Genomic DNA, 19144 nt, shown 5'->3' on the forward strand with positions numbered 1-19144 from the left:
TCTCCACTGCATAGCGGCGACCTAATTCTGTGGAGTTGCTATACAACCAGCGGTGCTGCGCCGTTTCCTGTACCATCTTGGGAAATTCAAAATGGATGTCCCTCCTGCCTTCGCAAACGAGCCAGGCCACTTAGAACTATTTCGCCAGAGGATGCTTGACTACTACGGCATCTTACCACTCTCGACTTTGAATACTTCATATCGATTATCATTTCGATATTCGCATTTCACCTGTGTGCAGCCTGTATTTCATTGCCTGAGCTGTGATTTCACGTGGGCCCTGGATTTATGTCTCTGCAATTTGGTACCTCCTGAACCGAATTACAATCACCTCATGAATCCGTTACTTGATCATGAACAGCTTTGTTACAACGGAGGGTTTATGGCCTTTGCAGCGATACAAGGAGTTCTGGGTCATTGGAATATATTCGCAGCGGCGCAAGATTTCCTAACAGAGAGCTACATCGAAAACCCACCGAGCTGCCCAATGATGGTAAAAGACACTCCAATAATGACAGATCATGAATGCTCCTTTCATCTTCTCAATTGGATGACTGACATGTTTTCAGATGATAACAATGATTTCATGTTAGAGGCACTTGCTGCATACTTTGCCTACACAATGGACACTTAACTCTTTCCTAACAGCGAGCTACATCGAAAACCCACCGAGCTCCCTCTGATGGTAAAAGACGCTCCGATTATAACAGATCATCAGTACTGCTTTACTCTTTTCCATTGGATAGCTGACATACTTTCCGGAGGGTTTATGGCCTTTGCAGCGATACAAGGAGTTCTGGGTCATTGGAATATATTCGCAGCGGCGCAAGATTTCCTAACAGAGAGCTACATCGAAAACCCACTGAGCTGCCCTATCATGGTAAAAGACGCTCCAATAATGACAGATCATGAATGCTCCTTTCATCTTCTAAATTGCATGGCTGACATGTTTTCAAATAATAAAACTGATTTCCTGTTACAAGCAGAAGCTACCTATTTTCCCTAAACAATGCTTCAATAACTCTCAAACAAGCCATTGACGTCCTCATTTCCTTTTGGTTTTCTATATTCTTCACGTTCTTTTCCATATTTTCTTTTGAAGAACAGACCTATTTGCTTTACTAACAGTGGACATTATAATTTCGTGTTGTTTGACAACTGATTCATAAAGTAATGATGTATAACCACTTGCATTTTCATATATCGTTCCCAAACTGAAAGGCCAGAGACCTTCTTCCATTTATTAAAATATAATATACTTCCTTATAAGAGTGTACAATGTTTTTTTCCAACTATATTCATTTTTCTTCAACTATAGCGTTTGTATTCCATGTACTACTGACAATACCAATTACTGTGTTTTTTGCAACTTCTGTACTCATATTACACAATGATTTGCCTTTAAAACAGTACATTTCTAAGTAAACATTTCAAATATTCACGGTTTCTCTTTTAATCCATAATCTCAACTGAAATGATTTCATATTGAAAAACTATTCATGGGTTCCACATAACCTTAACTGTAGTCACTGAGGATCTTATTTATGAAGACCTTCCGCCGCCGGTGCCTCATTTCTTAAAATGGGAAAAAGTAACGCACCGGTGGCGCAAGGCCTTCATAAATAAAGTCCTGAATGTTTTCTTTTCTCGACCTCACTTACTGATACTAGAACCTGCAAACCAATTACGGCCCGTGAACTCTTTCTTAGTAGGTCGCGCACCGTAAAGACAGTTATACCACTGTTAACATTTTTTTTTTACTGTTACTAAGCACCGACACAGTTCCGCTTCACTCAGAGTTAATCACTGCTCCCACGCTTCTACAGGCCAGACGCTATGTCGTATTTCTCTCCTTATCACCCTTTCATCTCCACAATAACAAACAGTTGTCCGCCAGCCACCAGAGAACAGACTCAGATGCAGAGGCACCAAAGAGTGAACCCATCACCAACTGCCATCTCCGGCTGTTTCCATGGTTACACCTCATTCTGCACCTTCCTGAAGGCACAGGTCAAAAGTTCATGTCTCAACGTTCTACAACAAACTAAGAACACTATTTTCCCTCCAGAAACACCTGCCAATCCACAACTCTGTTACATGTCTTGTTTTTTCACACCCAATAGTACTTTTCGTTTAACATAAACATTGACCTGTTCACTCTCCACTTGTTACAATCAACCAATAATTTTTATTTTTTTAACCACACCCAGCCTCTTCCTTTTTCTTTATTTAAAATTTCAACTTCTAACTACCATTCCACTTCCAGAACCGATCGGAGGACGACTACAAATCCCTTGAAAATGAAGGTCTGGCTAATAGGACACAGTTATATTCACTGGAGTGAAAAATATGCAGTAAGCAGACGAATTTGCAACCTCAGCTTACCAAATGTACACATAACATGGATTTCCAAAAGAGGATTGAAATGTCACCAATTGATTCCATTGGTGAAAACTTTTATGCATCTCCCAGAACCAGACCTTATAATTGTGCACTGTGGTGGGAACGATCTAGGCACAATCACTGGGGTAGGTCTAGAAATGCTTCTAAAAGACACCTTTCGGCAATTGATGACACATTTTCCTCGATCTGCCTTGGTATATTCCAATATATGCCAAAGACAGAAATGGAATTGGTCCAATCACCATTGTGCACAATTTGAGAAAGCAAGGAGACATGTAAATAAATCTGTTTCTGCTTTCCTCAGAGATTATAGCATGGGTTCTATTTACCACAACAACTTGCGCTACCACATGCAAGACGTCTATAGGAGAGACGGTGTTCATTTCACGAATGAGGGAAACAGAATCTTCCTCTGCAACATCAGGCTCTGCATCGGTACTTACTTATAAATGCAGAAAACACTCAATTAACACAAGGGCTCTTTTCAGAGCCACCTTATATCTAAGCACTCAAACTTCTGATTTACCTCCATTTTCACACTCTTGTAAATAGGTGTGCGCGACCGGGTGCGCGCACCCCGTATTTTTTTTCGGGGAAAAATTATATCTTTTTGCGTTTAAGGGCCTTACTGCACACCCCGAGAAAACCTACGCAGGAAGACAATCTCTACCTTCTCCCCTTTCCATGTTTCAACGCTTTGAAATTAACAATTTATTTACTCGCAGTGACAAAATGGCGGACAAAACTTCCTGATTTCCTTCGAATCGAACGTTAACAGATGTCACACAGCAAAATTCCGCTCGCGCGCGCAGCCGCTTGGGTGCGCGCACGTGTGCGCGCCTATAGATATATAATTGACTTTAACTTTAATTTTCTCAACAACTACTGAACGGATTTACACCATTCCAAAAAAAGCGTAATCTGCGAACAAGACTCTACAGTTTTGGCAAATTTCTTATAAATTCATTCACCCGTTCGAACTGTAGCCGAGTCTAAAGGTCCTATGGAAAATAACATTGAGAAAACACGTTTTGGGACCCCCCTTATATCTCAGCCCCCACTTGACCAATCCCCCCCAAACTTTCAGGGAAGGAGTGCAGCGAACCTAGCCATCTTCTTTGAGAAATTCGCAAAGACTCATCCACCAGGGCCAAAGTTATTCCAAATAGAATGTTGAGGATTTCCTATGGAAAACAATCCTAACTATAACTACCTACTGGCGACCGCCAGTAGGTAATATATATATATATATATATAACAGCCCAACAGCATGTGTTCCAGTCCAGCCCCTGACTCGGCGCAGCGAGGGCACCCTGCATCTGTGTGGTGTAATTATCTATTAATCTTCTCGGGTGTAAGGTATGCTCTGTGGACTATGAGCACTTGTATTTGCCTGAACCTCATGTTCCTGGGTATGCCCCTTGGGCTTTTCATAATCCTTTCCCTATACCTATCTTCCAGTGGACGCTCAAGGTCTGCTTCCCATTTGCGGCAGAGTGGATCTAAACTTATCGCTGCATGTGTGCGAAGGGAGGCTGCAAACCAACAAATCAGATGTCTGCCACGTCCCATAATGTGGAGGTACTGGATAGTGAGGTGTTGGCTTGGTTCTGCGCTCATGTCCCCCCATCTAGAGGTCAGTGTCGTGATCAGTGAGCGGTGTCCCAGGAATTGTCTCAGCAGCAACCCCACCTCCTCAACCAGGGATTCATATGGTATGAGTGTGCCATCGACGTACAAGTCCCCCAAGGTCTGTATGTCAGCTTCGTGCCATTCCGTAAGTTCAAGAGGTGTAAGCACCCCAGGCCCGCTGGGGAACCCTCAAGTGGTATGGCCTGTGCTTAGGGGACTAGCACTAGTAAGATACAGACCGCGACGGTAACACTTATATGCCACCGCTAGAAGGTGCGGTGTTGGCATTGGGGTTTTAGTGGCTGGGTGAAAAGGTTTCATGATACGGCTCAGTCTTTTCTGTTTGTGCTAATTATAGTTCACTAGTCCATGAATTTCAAATTTTACCAGTTTTAGAGACAAATTACTCAAAATTGTAAGAGTAAATAAAAAAGTATTACAGTAGATCTACTTTAAGTACTCTAAAATGCTTTTGTAAATAACCTCAAGAAAAAATAAGGTGGTGGAAGAAAAAGTTATGAGATGGTATAACAACTGGCGGTTGGCAACATTGCCATTCAGCAGCTCCGGCATTTAGCAACTGTGAGGATTTGGGCCTATTATATGATTTGGCTGGGGGCCTTGTCATGCAATACACTTGCAAAAACTGTCTTGGGCCCAGTCTGGCTCGCTTGTAAACCTCAAGCTTAACCCTGGGTTTTCAGGGCTAGTTCCAAGCTCTAAAGAATGACAGCCGTAGACTACAATGGAGTGCTACTGATGCTGAGGATGAAAGCTAAAAATGCTCAAAGGATGTTCCTGGTGAGGTTCAGTTGACTGGGTTGTCTTTTTGGTTGTTCCTCGGTCCACAAGTGACCAAGGGCAACTCTGCCCACAGCAATCGAAGTACCTCAAAGTCCTCTACGTTGCAGCAACAGGCCAGCCAATCCTGGGCTACTGGTCTTGTTGCACTGCAGTTGGGGGGAAATCCTTAGGTGAGGGCTAGTGTCCCCTGTGTGTGATGAATCCAGTCTCTGATAGCACTCACAGGTCCGGCTGACTTGGGTGCAGACTTTGGCTATCTTGAATTTGTACTTTTGTGTGCCCGGCGACTGGTAGAAGTAACTCTTCTGCAGTGGTTACCAATATGTCAGTTTGGAATCTTCCAGCTTTCGTGTTCCTGGAGCTGGTTCCGAAGGATCAGCCACCTAATCCTTGGAGTCACTGAAGTGAGTTGTAGCCGGGAATCAACTTTTCCCAAGGCCAGGAGCCACAGGCACAGTCTAAATTGTACTAGCTCAAAATGCAGTAGGTGGAGTCTTTCCAATGGTGCAGCCTCTCTCCGTGAACTTTCAAGGGCATAAGAGAAGTCCTTCTTCGGTCCTTTCTTCGAGCCAAGAGTGATCTGACGAGCAGGGTGCTAGGCTTGCAATTTATCCCAGGAAAGTGTCCTGAGGGGATCACGCAGTCACTAGCCAGGGGGCTACTGAGTCTCCTCCCTCCTAGTGACGTGTTTCCTGAAAAGTGTGCTACCTGGCTATACCAAAGTGCACTATTCTAGCCACATTCAAATTGTAGGATGCAATCCTCAGCTGCCAAGAACTCGGTAGCCCACCTTAGAGGTGTAACTACCTGTGCGATAGATGCCTACAGAAAAAACTGTTTGGGGACTTGTTTTTCCTCCTTCTCCATGTCTCCAACTTGTCTGCAGGAACAAAAGGCATCTTGCCTGGGAGTGTTGCAGGAGGTCCTTCAAAGGCAACTTCCCTCTTAAAGCTTGCCTTTTGGGCTAATACCCGAAGTGGTCTTCCTGGGTGAGGAAGTAACACCTCACTCTGAGTCAACAATCTTTGTTCCTCAGCCTGGGCGAAATTCACATGACTAGCACCTTGATGCCTTTAGGCATTTGCTGTGCTTTATAAATCCCCCCAAATCAATCAAATCAAATCCTCAGGCGGACAGAAAGTTGTGTGCTAAGTCCTGCGTGATGCCACTGGACTCGGTATACCCAGAATGGTAGCTTTCTAAAAGTTGCTTAACCTTAAAACTGTCATAAATCTCGACTTGGCATCAAGTTCGATTTATTGCCATAGTTAATTTGATACCATACAGTACCCAGTTATGTATTCCTATTCAGAGGTTCGCCAGGCTGAGATACCAACCGTTATCCCTGTGTTAGCCAATGGGAATACTAACCTTTCCCCAGTAAATCAAAAATGTTAAAGTGTGCTGTTAAGACACTTAAACGTTATATGTCTTACTTAACAATATACAGCTCCCTGCCATAGGTCTTCATAGGCCTTCCTTAGGGGAGTCTTACATATAAGGTTAAGGGAATAGTGGCTTTGCCATTGGTTTCAATAGCAAAGTCGAACTAGTAGTGCACAGACTGTACTTCCACTCTGCAGTGGGAGGCTGGGAGCCATTTTGTACTTTGTCACACTCATGGTGACACAACAAGTGCTGCAGCCCTGTGTGGACTCTCTGTTTTACATGCCCTGGGTACAATATACTAGGAACTTATAAGTAAGTCAGTACATACCAATTGAGTAGAGCCAATTCAACATACTTTTGGCAAGGGTTAAGAACACTGGCACTGAGGTCTGGTTAGCGGGCCGCAGTGCACTGTCAGAGTCTAAACCAGCAGCGTAAGTCCACAAATGTGAAGGGTGAACATGCAAAAAGAGGCATTTCCTAATAGCAACACTTATAGCAAGGTTCTAAAAAATCTTGGGGCACTTTTTTTCCAACAATTTAAAACTAGTCCCTTTCAACACACTTACTATCTAAATGGTGTGCATGCTCACGAAAGAGCATACACCTTTAAAAACATGCAATCGTTTTTCCTTCGCAAAAGTAATATTCATGGTGCAGATATTCTCAACAAGTCTGCTACCAGAAGCTTTACAACAATATACTTCTTTTCAATGAAAAAGACTCTTACCTCCGCAGATTTTTCCTTCAATATCTTCACACTGCCGGTCATCGCATTCACAGTTTTTGCCATGGACTCTGCTATCTCCTGGTGGGAAGCAAGTGCACTGGCCACACTCACATTTCCCTAGGGAAAAGTATCAATGAAAAAGGTCAGAACATTTCTGACTCAGAGGACATGGTGGTACACTCTGAACATGAACAGAAATAAACAAATGACTCACAGACATCAAATGTAGTGAACAAGTTCACATGTCAATGAGCATAATCATCTTCAGCAGTCCTCTATAGGTGAACCTTTAGACAACAACATATTGTATAAAGCAAAAACTGAAACAGTCATGTGTCTATTTGTATTCTGGTACACACCACATAACAAAGATTGTTGTCCTACATTCTCACGTATTATCCTCTTACCACCAGTATGGAACCACGAAGGTGCAGATTAGCATAAGTGATGAAGGACATGAATAAGCTACTAGTTCCACCTATATTTTATTTTGTTACAGTGAATGACAATTCAAAAATTGTTAGCTGTCTAGAAAAGGATGTTTAATTAAATGGTCATTCCAGTGTCACTTGCTTATTCTAATGTCTACTCCAAAATATCTTTGGAGAAATGAAAACAATCGAAAATACTGTCAGTGAACACATTCATGATCGAAATATCATATCGAGTGACAACATGTCTCCTTTCTGGATTTGTAGGATAACAAATGATGATTTGGGTGACCCTATGTGTTAAGGTGTGTTTGTTGCTCAAGTCAGCCTTCAGTGTGCCAGTGCTACATCTTAGTAGATATGGTGCTGTCCTACTCTCTCCGTTTCATGCAAAACACCACAGTAACTATGGTTTCTGTGCTACAGTGTATGACTAGATTGTAATATTGTCCAAAGATTGGCTGAAATACACAAAGTCCGAAATAGCAGGAGGATGTTTGTATTAAGATGGTTATGATGTTCTGTGGGTGTAGCCTCATTTGTTCGGCCTGGGGAAAAATAGGATTAGGAAATTTCAGCTGGAGGATGGGGTCGATTTGGAGCTGGCTCCCATTTTGCCCCTTCCCTCCTCTGCAGTAGAGTAAGCCCATTTCTCTCATGCCAAGGGATGTGCTGGGTGGGTAGTGTATTGTGAAGAGAAAGCAGATCATGAAGAGAAGTAGGCTCAAACAAAATCTTCCAACGTCTTCTCATCCATTCTGCTTTTCTATTCTTATTAGCAGTAGTAAGCTAGTAGTATTAGTGGTCATAGTAGTAGCAGTAGTAGCAATGGTAGGAGTAATAGGAGTAGTAGTAGTAGGAATAAAAGTTTTCATGCTATCCTTGTCATTGAAGATGATACCACTACTGATACTACTCCTACTGCTGATCATATAAAAGCTATACCTACTTATGTATTGGTTTATTTATTTATAGAGTTTTATCTAGCGCGGTCTAGACCCGATGAGGGTATCAGAGTGCTTTACAAAAGTTACATTATCAGAAAAGTTGCACGCTAGTCACATATAAATGAGTATTTAAGAAGAGATCGTATATGTTGGTAGTTCTTGTTGAAGGTCATGATTGTGTTAGTCACTCTCGATTAGAGATCAACACAGCTCTTGGTTGATGAATAGCTTCTGGTTGGTATCAACTTGCATCAGGGCTGGGATCAGGAGAGAGTTTTATTCATCAGAGGTAGTTTGACTTCATTTTTGATTGAGATGGTGGTGGGGGGTTCATTCTGATTGCTTGGGGCAGGGCGTTCCATATCCTGGGTGCTAGGCCAGAGAAGGTGCGTGTGTAGGTTTTCTTTTTCCAAAATGTTTGTGGTTTCAATAGCAGAGTTCTGATATTGCCTGCTAATTCGAGTTTATTGGCTGGATACTTTGGCGTATTGAGGTGCAGGGCTTTATGCAACAAATACTAATAACACTACTATATAGAAAAATATTAATACTAAAATAATAATAAGTAAAAAACAACAACAACAGTAATAATAGTAATAACAATATGCCTAATTATAAATAAAAGTAATACCAAGAAAATCTGTACCTCATTGAATTATTACAGCCCATCATCATTACATCATAATTTCAGCTGCCAGATCAGAAGACCCTGTATCTCTGTATGCAAGTCTGCAATGTACAGTATGTGCCCTGCAGATTTGTACCTAGTGTAACAAAATGTGCAGGTACTAAATGCACAGACGGAATATGGTACAGTGAACTATGGGGGGAATATGGAGGGCAGCTTAGGTGTTGTGTTCTCGATAATGCACTTTGCATAGCAAAGTATTCGATGTTCATTGTGGCTATGAGTAGGTTCCAACTTGTTACATGGCTGACATGTAAAGTTCCTAGTTTGACCTTATGCACAGTGCCCATGTTGGTGACAGATAGAGTATAATGTTCGATTGATGGGACCTGAGCCATGTGGGTGAGAGAAAAGAAGCAGTTTTTGATCTGAGGGATTATGCCCACAAGGGTGATGCTTTTAATTTGGATTTCAAGCACTTCCAACAACCTTTTCACTGCAATAAAGATCAGTATGAAAGACATTATGAAGCAAGGTACTATTGTAGGCTACCAAACTAGTGGGTGACTTACTGGACCCCGAGAAGCACACTTCTTTGAGGGTGTTGCTTGACACAGACTTTGGCCCACAACCATTGCTACACACCTTTGTATTTCCCAGCTACAAATCAATGTCAGCAACCAAACACTTATGTGGACTACAGAGGGAAGTTGGAAGTACTGTCCCCACACCTTCTCAGCTGAGGAGCAGTGCCTGTTTTCTGTTCAGGACGCAGAGGAGGTGTGCACCGCTACTGAGAAAGATCCATCTCTGGCAGGTTACCCAAGGCTCTCTGTTACTAATGTATGACCCCAATGCAGTCATATTAAGAAGTAAACATCTGACGTGAAGACAGCCAGTACTCTGAAGAAGACGCAAAGTTTTGGGTATGTACTCCTTCACACTGGCTTTTTTGTTCCTTGGAAAGCCGAGGTCACCACTGGATTATACAACAGTGACCAGATACAGATGTCTGTCGTCTAATTATGTTTCACCTATTCACTTGACCAGATTTGGGCTTACCCGCCATTACACTCCCTGTAGACTATCGGAGCTAAGGACCCAGATGAAGAAGGTTTTGAAACTCATTGCTTAAGAGAGTTCTTCAACAGTATCTGAGGACACACAGTTATTTTGGAGGAGAAGCGAAAGCGAAGAGATGGCACTAATGCATCCACTGGCCTTCCTCTAGCCCCCAGCTTTTTTTCCTTTCTCTCAGTGGTCACCAACCCCCAGCCAGCCCTTTTGGTCTGATGGGCGTATTCCTGTATGAACAGATCTGCAGAAGTACTCAGGACAGGTGTCAGACACAGAGAAATGCAAGCACTGGGATCAACCTATACAGAACTGTCATTACGTTTCTCTGTGAATTCCTGTTGCCCTTCCGTCTCAGAAGCAACCTAAGAGTGCAAATACTCATCCACGAAACCAATTTATCAACACTGTGAGAGAAAGAATTGTTAAATATGCCAGAAAGTGTCCTTTTTTTTAAAACAGTCAGATAACTGTAATCCTCTGACATCACAAGGGCTCATATTTGGGACTGTTTGGATTTCACAAATCATCTCCAACATATACCTGGAAACTAACTCTAGCCACACAGACCCTCATTAAGAGTAGACTCTTTAATTCTAATGTGGAAAAGTTACCAGTGCCTTCTGAATTATGTGATTCACAAGAAGATCTTGGATCTCTTTATTTTCAAAGCGAGATTTTGGCTGCAGAAAACAGTTGAAATCTCCTTGATAAAGCCTGGTGGAAATGAGGAATTACTGGGGGAACTGGACACAGAATTACTGATTCACCAAGTAAGTCCATTTTTCTTAGTGGATCTTTAGAGTCCAACTAATAGTGGGCTGAATCTTCCCCACCACCAGAATTACTTTTGCCCTTGGTATCTGGGGGTAGGGTAATATCAGACCATTTTCTGGCTTGTTTGTAACAAGGGCTAATTAGTCAAGACCCACTATGTTGTCATTCATGTAGAAATAGAAAAAATAATGACACAGGCTTATAAAGGTACCCTCACACATATTAATTTCGGAGATCCAACCATGCCATAACTATTACCAGGGATGCTGGTTCTGAGAAATTGGAGTATTAATTGAGGAGGCTGAATTTCCACCTCAAATATTAACCACAACCTTTGTCATCCTTAAAGCTGCTAAACTAACCTGGGCTCACCCCGCTAGTGGCTATGGCACAAAGCAGACAGGCTTAATTTAGAGGTAATGTTTAAAACATTTATGCAGTACTCAAAAAGTAATAAAGTCATTACACAACATAAGAAAAATCCAAAACCAATTCAATAACATAGAGTACATTTTAATTAATAAAAAGACACCAAACTACAAACATCCATTAAGTGGAACCAGAGATATGAATTTGTAAAGTTTAAGATTCAAAATAGCATTAAAAAGCGCTAAGTGTGAACAGCAGTCACCTGGTTGCCCTTGACCAGGATAAGGGTACGGTTTAAGGACGACCTTGATGTAGAGTGGGTCAGATACAGGGACCAGCTTTGTTCTGATGAAAAGTTTTACCTTCGGATCTAATCTTTGGAATCCTCATTGGGACAAGGTAGCAGCCAGTGTCTGTAGAGGAGCCAACATTGTCTGACAGCCATTTTCCGAACTCTCAGTTGTCTTATGGTGGGAAAGTTCAGAGAAGGAGAAATTTGAATTTCACTGCCAGAGAAGGTCCCTCGCCAGCTGTATACTTTTCACGCCTTCACCTGTTGAAGATTTCTACCTTCGTACTTTGTCATGTTTTTGGAGCTTGAATTCTTCCAGAGGAGTAAGACTGTAGAATGTAGCCGAAGACTGCCCCACATGGTCAGACACCGTGTCAGTAAAGTCCAGCGGATCACATGTGCTGCTGTGTAGAAGAACGTAGCGGGAGCAACCTGAATCCTTTTTTTATATAACATTCTTTATTTATTTTATAAACATAACTTGCACACCAGCAGCCATAGATACATGAAGTAAAATGACACATGACAGAGTTAGCACCCACCCAATTTGCGATGAACATACATATATGACTTGCAGAATAGATACAGTGTCAAGAGCAACCTGAATCTTTGTCCCAGAGCAGCGCACCTTCATCAGATTGGCTTTGTAGTTTGGTCCCAGTCCCCCACCAGTTCTCAGAGTATAAAGTTGCCAAAAAAGGTTCCAAGCCCCAGATTTAAGGAAACTTTAGGTGGAGTACACTTTGACATCAGCCAAGGATCCAAGACTTTGGGGACAGCACTTGGGGGTTAAGATTCAGTTCAGCAGAGGCCAGCAACAGGGCTCAGAGCAGGTCCAGTTGGAAATGGTCATCTTTAAATGTGAAGGGCCTCTTGTAGGGCCAGATTTACGACCATTTATTGTGGTCACAAAGGGGTTTTAGGGCCGTTTGGGACCGCAAAAAACATGTGGCCCATGTACCAACTGTCAGGTTCCAGCCGAGGCGCCTGCCTAAAGTATAAGAAAGGTACAACAACGGAGGACTACGGGTCCAACAATGCTTAGCGGAAGGAGGAGGTGATTTAAGAGACACGTGCACGGGGATCTGTGCACGTAATTTTGACATTCGAAAATACAACCGCCGGTCGGTGAGGAGTCGCCGACTTTTGGACTCTGGGATTCGTGGGAGAGAAAGAAAAGTGATCAACGCGGTGTTTCCTGGTTCCGCTCGCTATTGCGGTGAGCACACGGAGAGGATGGAAACAGCGGGAGTTCGTCACAGAGAACTCTTCTCCAGGTAATGAGAGAGAGCGGCTGCTCTACTCTCGGGGACTTTGTTGCTGATACCAGCTACGTGGGGTTGGCTGTGAGATCCCAGCGGCTGCGTGGGGTCTGAAGCTGGAAACAGTGATACGGAGCACAAAGGTGACGGATATTTGGGAATACTCCGTGAATACTAAACGGAGCGGTCAGGAGAGGACCTTGTTAGACTGGGGATTCAGTCAGTGCTAAAGCGTGTTGATCCCCGGGCGAGGAGGAGCGCTTGGATTTGAGACACTGACAAATATTCCTGGGAATGCGTGTTGATCCCCAGAGAGGGGGAGCGCCAACGTAATTCTTTACAAAAAGGGGAACTGAGAGATTCATTTTCATTTTGGATGCTCATGCAACAAGGACTTTACATTGTGTTCGTGAGTAGGTAAAATACGGTAGAGCTCTTAAGCTCCATAAACATAAGGAGGGATAAACAATGGGGCTGATGACGTAATCAGCAATTCAGCAGGGTTTGGTTATTACACACGGAAGTGTTGGTTTTGTGGAGGTTTAAGTGCAGAGGATCTGCAGTTAAGGTACTATGTTTTAGCGGGACATAATGAGCGTAGTCATATGAGGTTGATTGTGGCATGCTTGTTAACGGGTGTTGTTTATGTCTTACAGATCCTTTGTCCCTGCTGTCCCCTATCCCGTCCTTTGTCCCCTGTCCGATCTGACCGTAACTCAGTGTTATTCAAAGTGAGTTCGGAACGATCGGGAAGCGGAACCCTTATAGCCACACCCCGATCCTGAGGAGCAACGAGGAGCATAACAGAATTACGCGCCTACAAATAATCGCTCCTCCTGGTCGGGTGGTGTTTATAATGGCGACGCTTGAGGAGGTCCTGCAGGCATTAGATTTAATGCAACAGGAACTGACAGCTTCTAGATTAGAGACCGCTGCATTACGTGAGAGGGTGGATAGACCCACACGTAATCCATTTGATGCTAGTTCTGCGGCCTTACTCCCCATACAAGTTTCAGTGGCACCCCCAATCCCGCTAGCGACACCTGAGAGGTACACGGGGGATCCCCATAAGGTACAGGTGTTTATCACGCAATTATTGATGCACTTCTCATGCCGGCCATCCTCATTTCCAACCAATCACTCCAGGGTGGCATTCGCCATCTCCTACCTTAGTGGAGATGCAGCTAACTGGGCGGTCCCACTAGTGAGAAACAATGATACAGTGTTGTCGGATTGGGACGCGTTTAGAACAGCATTTGAAGGAGTGTTCGATAGGAGAACTACATCCTTCAGTGCGGACAAAGAACTATTGTCCTTGCGTCAAGGGAGGGGGGATTTGGTCACGTATCTGACTCATTTTAACCGTCTGGTCGCCGAGGCAGCTTGGCCAGAAGAAAAGCGTATGTCGCTCTTTTATCAGGGCCTATGTTGTGAACTAAAGGACGTTATAGCCAGAATAGATCCACAACCCCGAACGTGCGCGGACTTAGTTAGTTTAGCGCTGCGCCTAGACGGTCGAATTCACGATAGAGGCATGGATAGGACTGTAAAAAAAGAGACTGCGGTTAGCGAAGGGGGCCCTGAACCTATGGAGCTCAGCGCGGTTAGGGCACCGCTGTCGCGCGCAGAAAGGGAGAATAGAAGAGCACAAGGTCTGTGTATGTATTGTGGCAAACGCGGACACTATGTGAGGGAATGCCCTTCAAAGCCGAAGACACAGAACCATGTATGGAGACCGAAAAGAGCCGCCATTTCCAGTATGGGAATAGAGGGAGAGAAGCAGGAGAAAGTCCGTTCTTCAGAGAAGACAGTCATGACGATTCCCTCTTTGGCATCCGACCTTACGTCAACCAACGAGGCCCACATAGTCCTACATGGTAGTTTGGTGGGGGGGTCAGAAGTTCATGAAGTTCTGGTAATGCTGGATTCAGGCGCTACCGGAAATTTTATAGACAGCGGGCTGGTCAGAGGGTTGGCTTTGGGAGTAGTGGATAGACAGGTTCCGGAAAAGGTAGTGGCTGTAGACGGGAAACCCCTGAAATCTGGTCTGATCACGACACAGACCGAGATGTTGGAATTGACGCTGGTAGATGGAAAGAGCGCCCATGTTGAAGCGATTTCCTTAAACATCATAGACGCCCCACAATACGAGCTAATTCTGGGGATGCCCTGGTTCTGTAAGCATAACCCGGACATCAATTGGGCAGACAGAACAGTGAGTTTCAGGTCTCAAATCTGTTTAACACAGTGTCTTCATGAAGAGGGAACTATGGCTATAGCACTGGCTTCTTCCTGGAGCATAGCCACGGTGGTGGAACAGGAGGTGAAGCTTCCAGAAGAGTACCAGAGATTCAAGGAGGTCTTTAGTAAGTCCAAGGCGGAGGTTCTCCCACCCCATAGGAGATACGACTGCCGAATAGACCTGATAGACGACAGTGTGCTTCCTTCGTGTAGAGTGTATGCTCTATCCGAACCTGAAACACAACACCTCAGACGGTATCTGGAAGAGTATGTTAAATTAGGGTTCATCCATCCCTCAAGGTCTCCGGCAGCCTCCCCTTTGTTTTTTATAGCTAAGGCAAATGGGGAACTTCGAGCGTGCTGTGACTACAGGATGCTTAACAAGAACACCGTCAGGAACCGCTACCCGCTGCCCCTCATTAGTGTATTGTTGGATCAGGTCAGGGATGCTGTCATTTACACCCGTTTAGACTTGAGAGGAGCGTACCATCTAGTAAGGGTAAAAAAGGGTGACGAGTGGAAGACAGCCTTCAAGACCAGGTATGGGTTATACGAATACCTGGTCATGCCGTTCGGGCTGTGCAATGCCCCTGCGGCGTTCCAATTCTTTTTGAATGACGTGTTGGCTGAGTTGGTGGATGTATCAGTAATTGTGTATCTGGATGATATACTCATATACTCTCACAGAATACAAGATCATTACGAGCATGTGTGCGAGGTCCTTGAGAGGCTACAGCAAAATGATCTATTTTGCAAGCTGAGCAAGTGCGAATTTGGAGTGCGTGAAGTTGAGTTCCTAGGGGTCAACTTGAGTCCTGCCGGATTGTGTATGACTGACCGTAAGGTAACAGCGGTGTTGGATTGGCCAGTGCCAAAAAACGTTAGAGATGTGCAAAGCTTCCTGGGGTTTGCGAACTTTTATCGCAGGTTCATAGGGGGGTTTTCCTTGATGGCAGTTCCTATAACGAGACTGTTGAGAAAAGGAGTGAGGTTTACTTGGGATTCAGAGGCAGATCGTGCCTTCAAAGCTTTGAAGGGAGCTTTCACCTCCGCTCCGATTCTTAGACACCCGGATATGGAATCCCCTTTCGTGGTGGAGGCCGACGCTTCTGATGTGGCTGTAGGAGCGGTTCTCTCGCAAAGGGACAAGGACACGGGTCGGCTTCATCCGGTAGCGTATTTGTCAAGGAAACTGGATTCCGCCGAATGCAATTACACCATAGCAGAAAAGGAACTCCTTTCCATCAAGAAAGCCTTCCAGGAATGGAGGCCATATCTGTTAGGAGCCCGACATAAGATACTGGTGTATACGGACCATCGGAATCTACAATATATGCAGTCCGCCAGGCATCTCACGCAAAGACAGATGCGTTGGACACTGTTTTTTGCGGAGTACGACTACTTAATAACCTTCCGACCTGGAATAGACAATCGCAAAGCCGATGCCCTTTCTCTGCAAGATGAGGCGGATCGCGATGTCAGCCATGCTCCCTTGGCCATCATTCCAGCGGAGAAAGTGGTCAGCGTAGTGAGAAGCGAAGAATTTCTCAACGACATCAGAAAAGATCGCTCACCTGAACAGTGGGTCCGATGGGTATCATCCGGAGTAGGGAGGAAGGTCAGAGAAGGGTTGCCGTTTGTAGAGAACAAGCTGTATGTTCCAACGGTGGAATTACAGAAAAAGGCATTTGGGTGGTGTCATCATTCCACACTATCGGGTCATCCCGGAATTAAGAAGACCATCGAACTGGTGCAAAGACACTTCTGGTGGGAAGCATTGACGGTATCAGTCAAGAAATGGGTATCGGAGTGTGAGACGTGTGCCAGGTGTAAGACTGATCACACGAAAGCCAGAGGTAAGCTCCTTCCGTTGCCTACTCCCCCGAGACCATGGCACACTGTCAGTTTGGACTTTATCACGGGGTTACCAGTAGACAAAGGGTACTCAGCGATATTAGTGGTAGTGGACAGTCTGACCAAGATGGGCCACTTTCTACCCTGTCGCAACCTCCCCACGGCGGGGCAGACGGCGCAAATCCTGCTGGAAGCTATAGTACGAATCCATGGATTGCCAGAGGTGATCGTTTCGGACAGGGGTCCGCAGTTTGTGGCAAGCTTCTGGAGAACCTGGTGCAGAGCCTTGAGTATCGAGGCGGCTACGTCCACGGCGTTCCATACCCAAACGGACGGGCAAATCGAGAGACTGAATCAATCTCTAAAGCAGTATTTGAGATGCTACTCGGAAAAGGCACAGGAGTCCTGGTCCTCGATGCTGTGGCTGGCGGAGTTGTCTTATAACAACGCGGTGCATAGCTCCACAGGACTATCTCCGTTTATGGCCAATTACGGATATGCTGCAAAGACCCTTCCTATAACCATACCGGAGGAGGTGAGAAATCAGCCATCGGTGCAGGAAAGACTCAATTCTTTGTTACAGATGCAAAAGAAGGTGGCAGACAGCTTGGGTAAAGTCAAGGAAGGGTACAAGCTCTGGGCAGATCGGAAGAGAGTGGATGGACCGGATTACAAGGTGGGAGACCGAGTGTGGCTGTCCACCAAAAACATTAAGTTCAAACTCAGAAGCGTGTTCCACCCGAAGTTTATTGGGCCATACGAGGTGGTGAAGAAAGTGAACCCGGTGGCTTACAGACTGCGATTGCCGGGTAGTCTGAGGATTCACCCGGTCTTCCATTGTGGGTTGCTGAAGCCGGCAGGGAAGACAAGAAGACGGCCGGTACCTCCTTTGCAGACAATGAGGGGGCTGGAGTACGAGGTGCGAAGGATCACAGACTCTCAATATCGCAGGGGTAAACTGTGGTTCCTGGTCTCGTGGAAGGGGTACTCGGAGGACGAGGATTCATGGGAACGGTGCAGTGACGTCCACGCACCTAGAGCGGTGAGAGCCTTCTACGGACGTTGTCCGGAGAAGCCTGGATGTAAGAAGGCGCTGGGAAGGGGGGCCTACTGTCAGGTTCCAGCCGAGGCGCCTGCCTAAAGTATAAGAAAGGTACAACAACAGAGGACTACGGGTCCCACAATGCTTAGCGGAAGGAGGAGGTGATTTAAGAGACACGTGCACGGGGATCTGTGCGCGTAATTTTGACATTCGAAAATACAACCGCCGGTCGGTGAGGAGTCGCCGACTTTTGGACTCTGGGATTCGTGGGAGAGAAAGAAAAGTGATCAACGCGGTGTTTCCTGGTTCCGCTCGCTATTGCGGTGAGCACACGGAGAGGACGGAAACAGCGGGAGTTCGTCACAGAGAACTCTTCTCCAGGTAATGAGAGAGAGCGGCTGCTCTACTCTCGGGGACTTTGTTGCTGATACCAGCTACGTGGGGTTGGCTGTGAGATCCCAGCGGCTGCGTGGGGTCTGAAGCTGGAAACAGTGATACGGAGCACAAAGGTGACGGATATTTGGGAATACTCCGTGAATACTAAACGGAGCGGTCAGGAGAGGACCTTGTTAGACTGGGGATTCAGTCAGTGCTAAAGCGTGTTGATCCCCGGGCGAGGAGGAGCGCTTGGATTTGAGACACTGACAAATATTCCTGGGAATGCGTGTTGATCCCCAGAGAGGGGGAGCGCCAACGTAATTCTTTACAAAAAGGGGAACTGAGAGATTCATTTTCATTTTGGATGCTCATGCAACAAGGACTTTACATTGTGTTCGTGAGTAGGTAAAATACGGTAGAGCTCTTAAGCTCCATAAACATAAGGAGGGATAAACAATGGGGCTGATGACGTAATCAGCAATTCAGCAGGGTTTGGTTATTACACACGGAAGTGTTGGTTTTGTGGAGGTTTAAGTGCAGAGGATCTGCAGTTAAGGTACTATGTTTTAGCGGGACATAATGAGCGTAGTCATATGAGGTTGATTGTGGCATGCTTGTTAACGGGTGTTGTTTATGTCTTACAGATCCTTTGTCCCTGCTGTCCCCTATCCCGTCCTTTGTCCCCTGTCCGATCTGACCGTAACTCAGTGTTATTCAAAGTGAGTTCGGAACGATCGGGAAGCGGAACCCTTATAGCCACACCCCGATCCTGAGGAGCAACGAGGAGCATAACACCAACCCTATTTTGCGAGTCACAAACAATTTGTGACTCGCAAAACAGGGTTTAGCGACTCGCTATTAGTAAGGGATGTTCCCTTCCTAATAGCGACT

The 19144-nt window shown here is 45.1% G+C and overlaps 1 protein-coding gene across 1 annotated transcript in view; it reads right to left on the bottom strand.

The window, feature by feature from the left end:
* Positions 1-19144, bottom strand: part of ITGBL1 (integrin subunit beta like 1) — a 1224736-nt gene that overhangs the window by 151372 nt on the left and 1054220 nt on the right. The window contains exon 8 of the mRNA XM_086934369.1: positions 6959-7075. Within this exon, the coding sequence (XP_086790495.1) occupies positions 6959-7075 (117 nt within the window). The remainder of the gene's footprint in view (positions 1-6958; positions 7076-19144) is intronic.

The sequence above is a fragment of the Lissotriton vulgaris genome, chromosome 8 (assembly GCF_964263255.1).
Source record: "Lissotriton vulgaris chromosome 8, aLisVul1.2, whole genome shotgun sequence".
NCBI lineage: Eukaryota > Metazoa > Chordata > Amphibia > Caudata > Salamandridae > Lissotriton > Lissotriton vulgaris.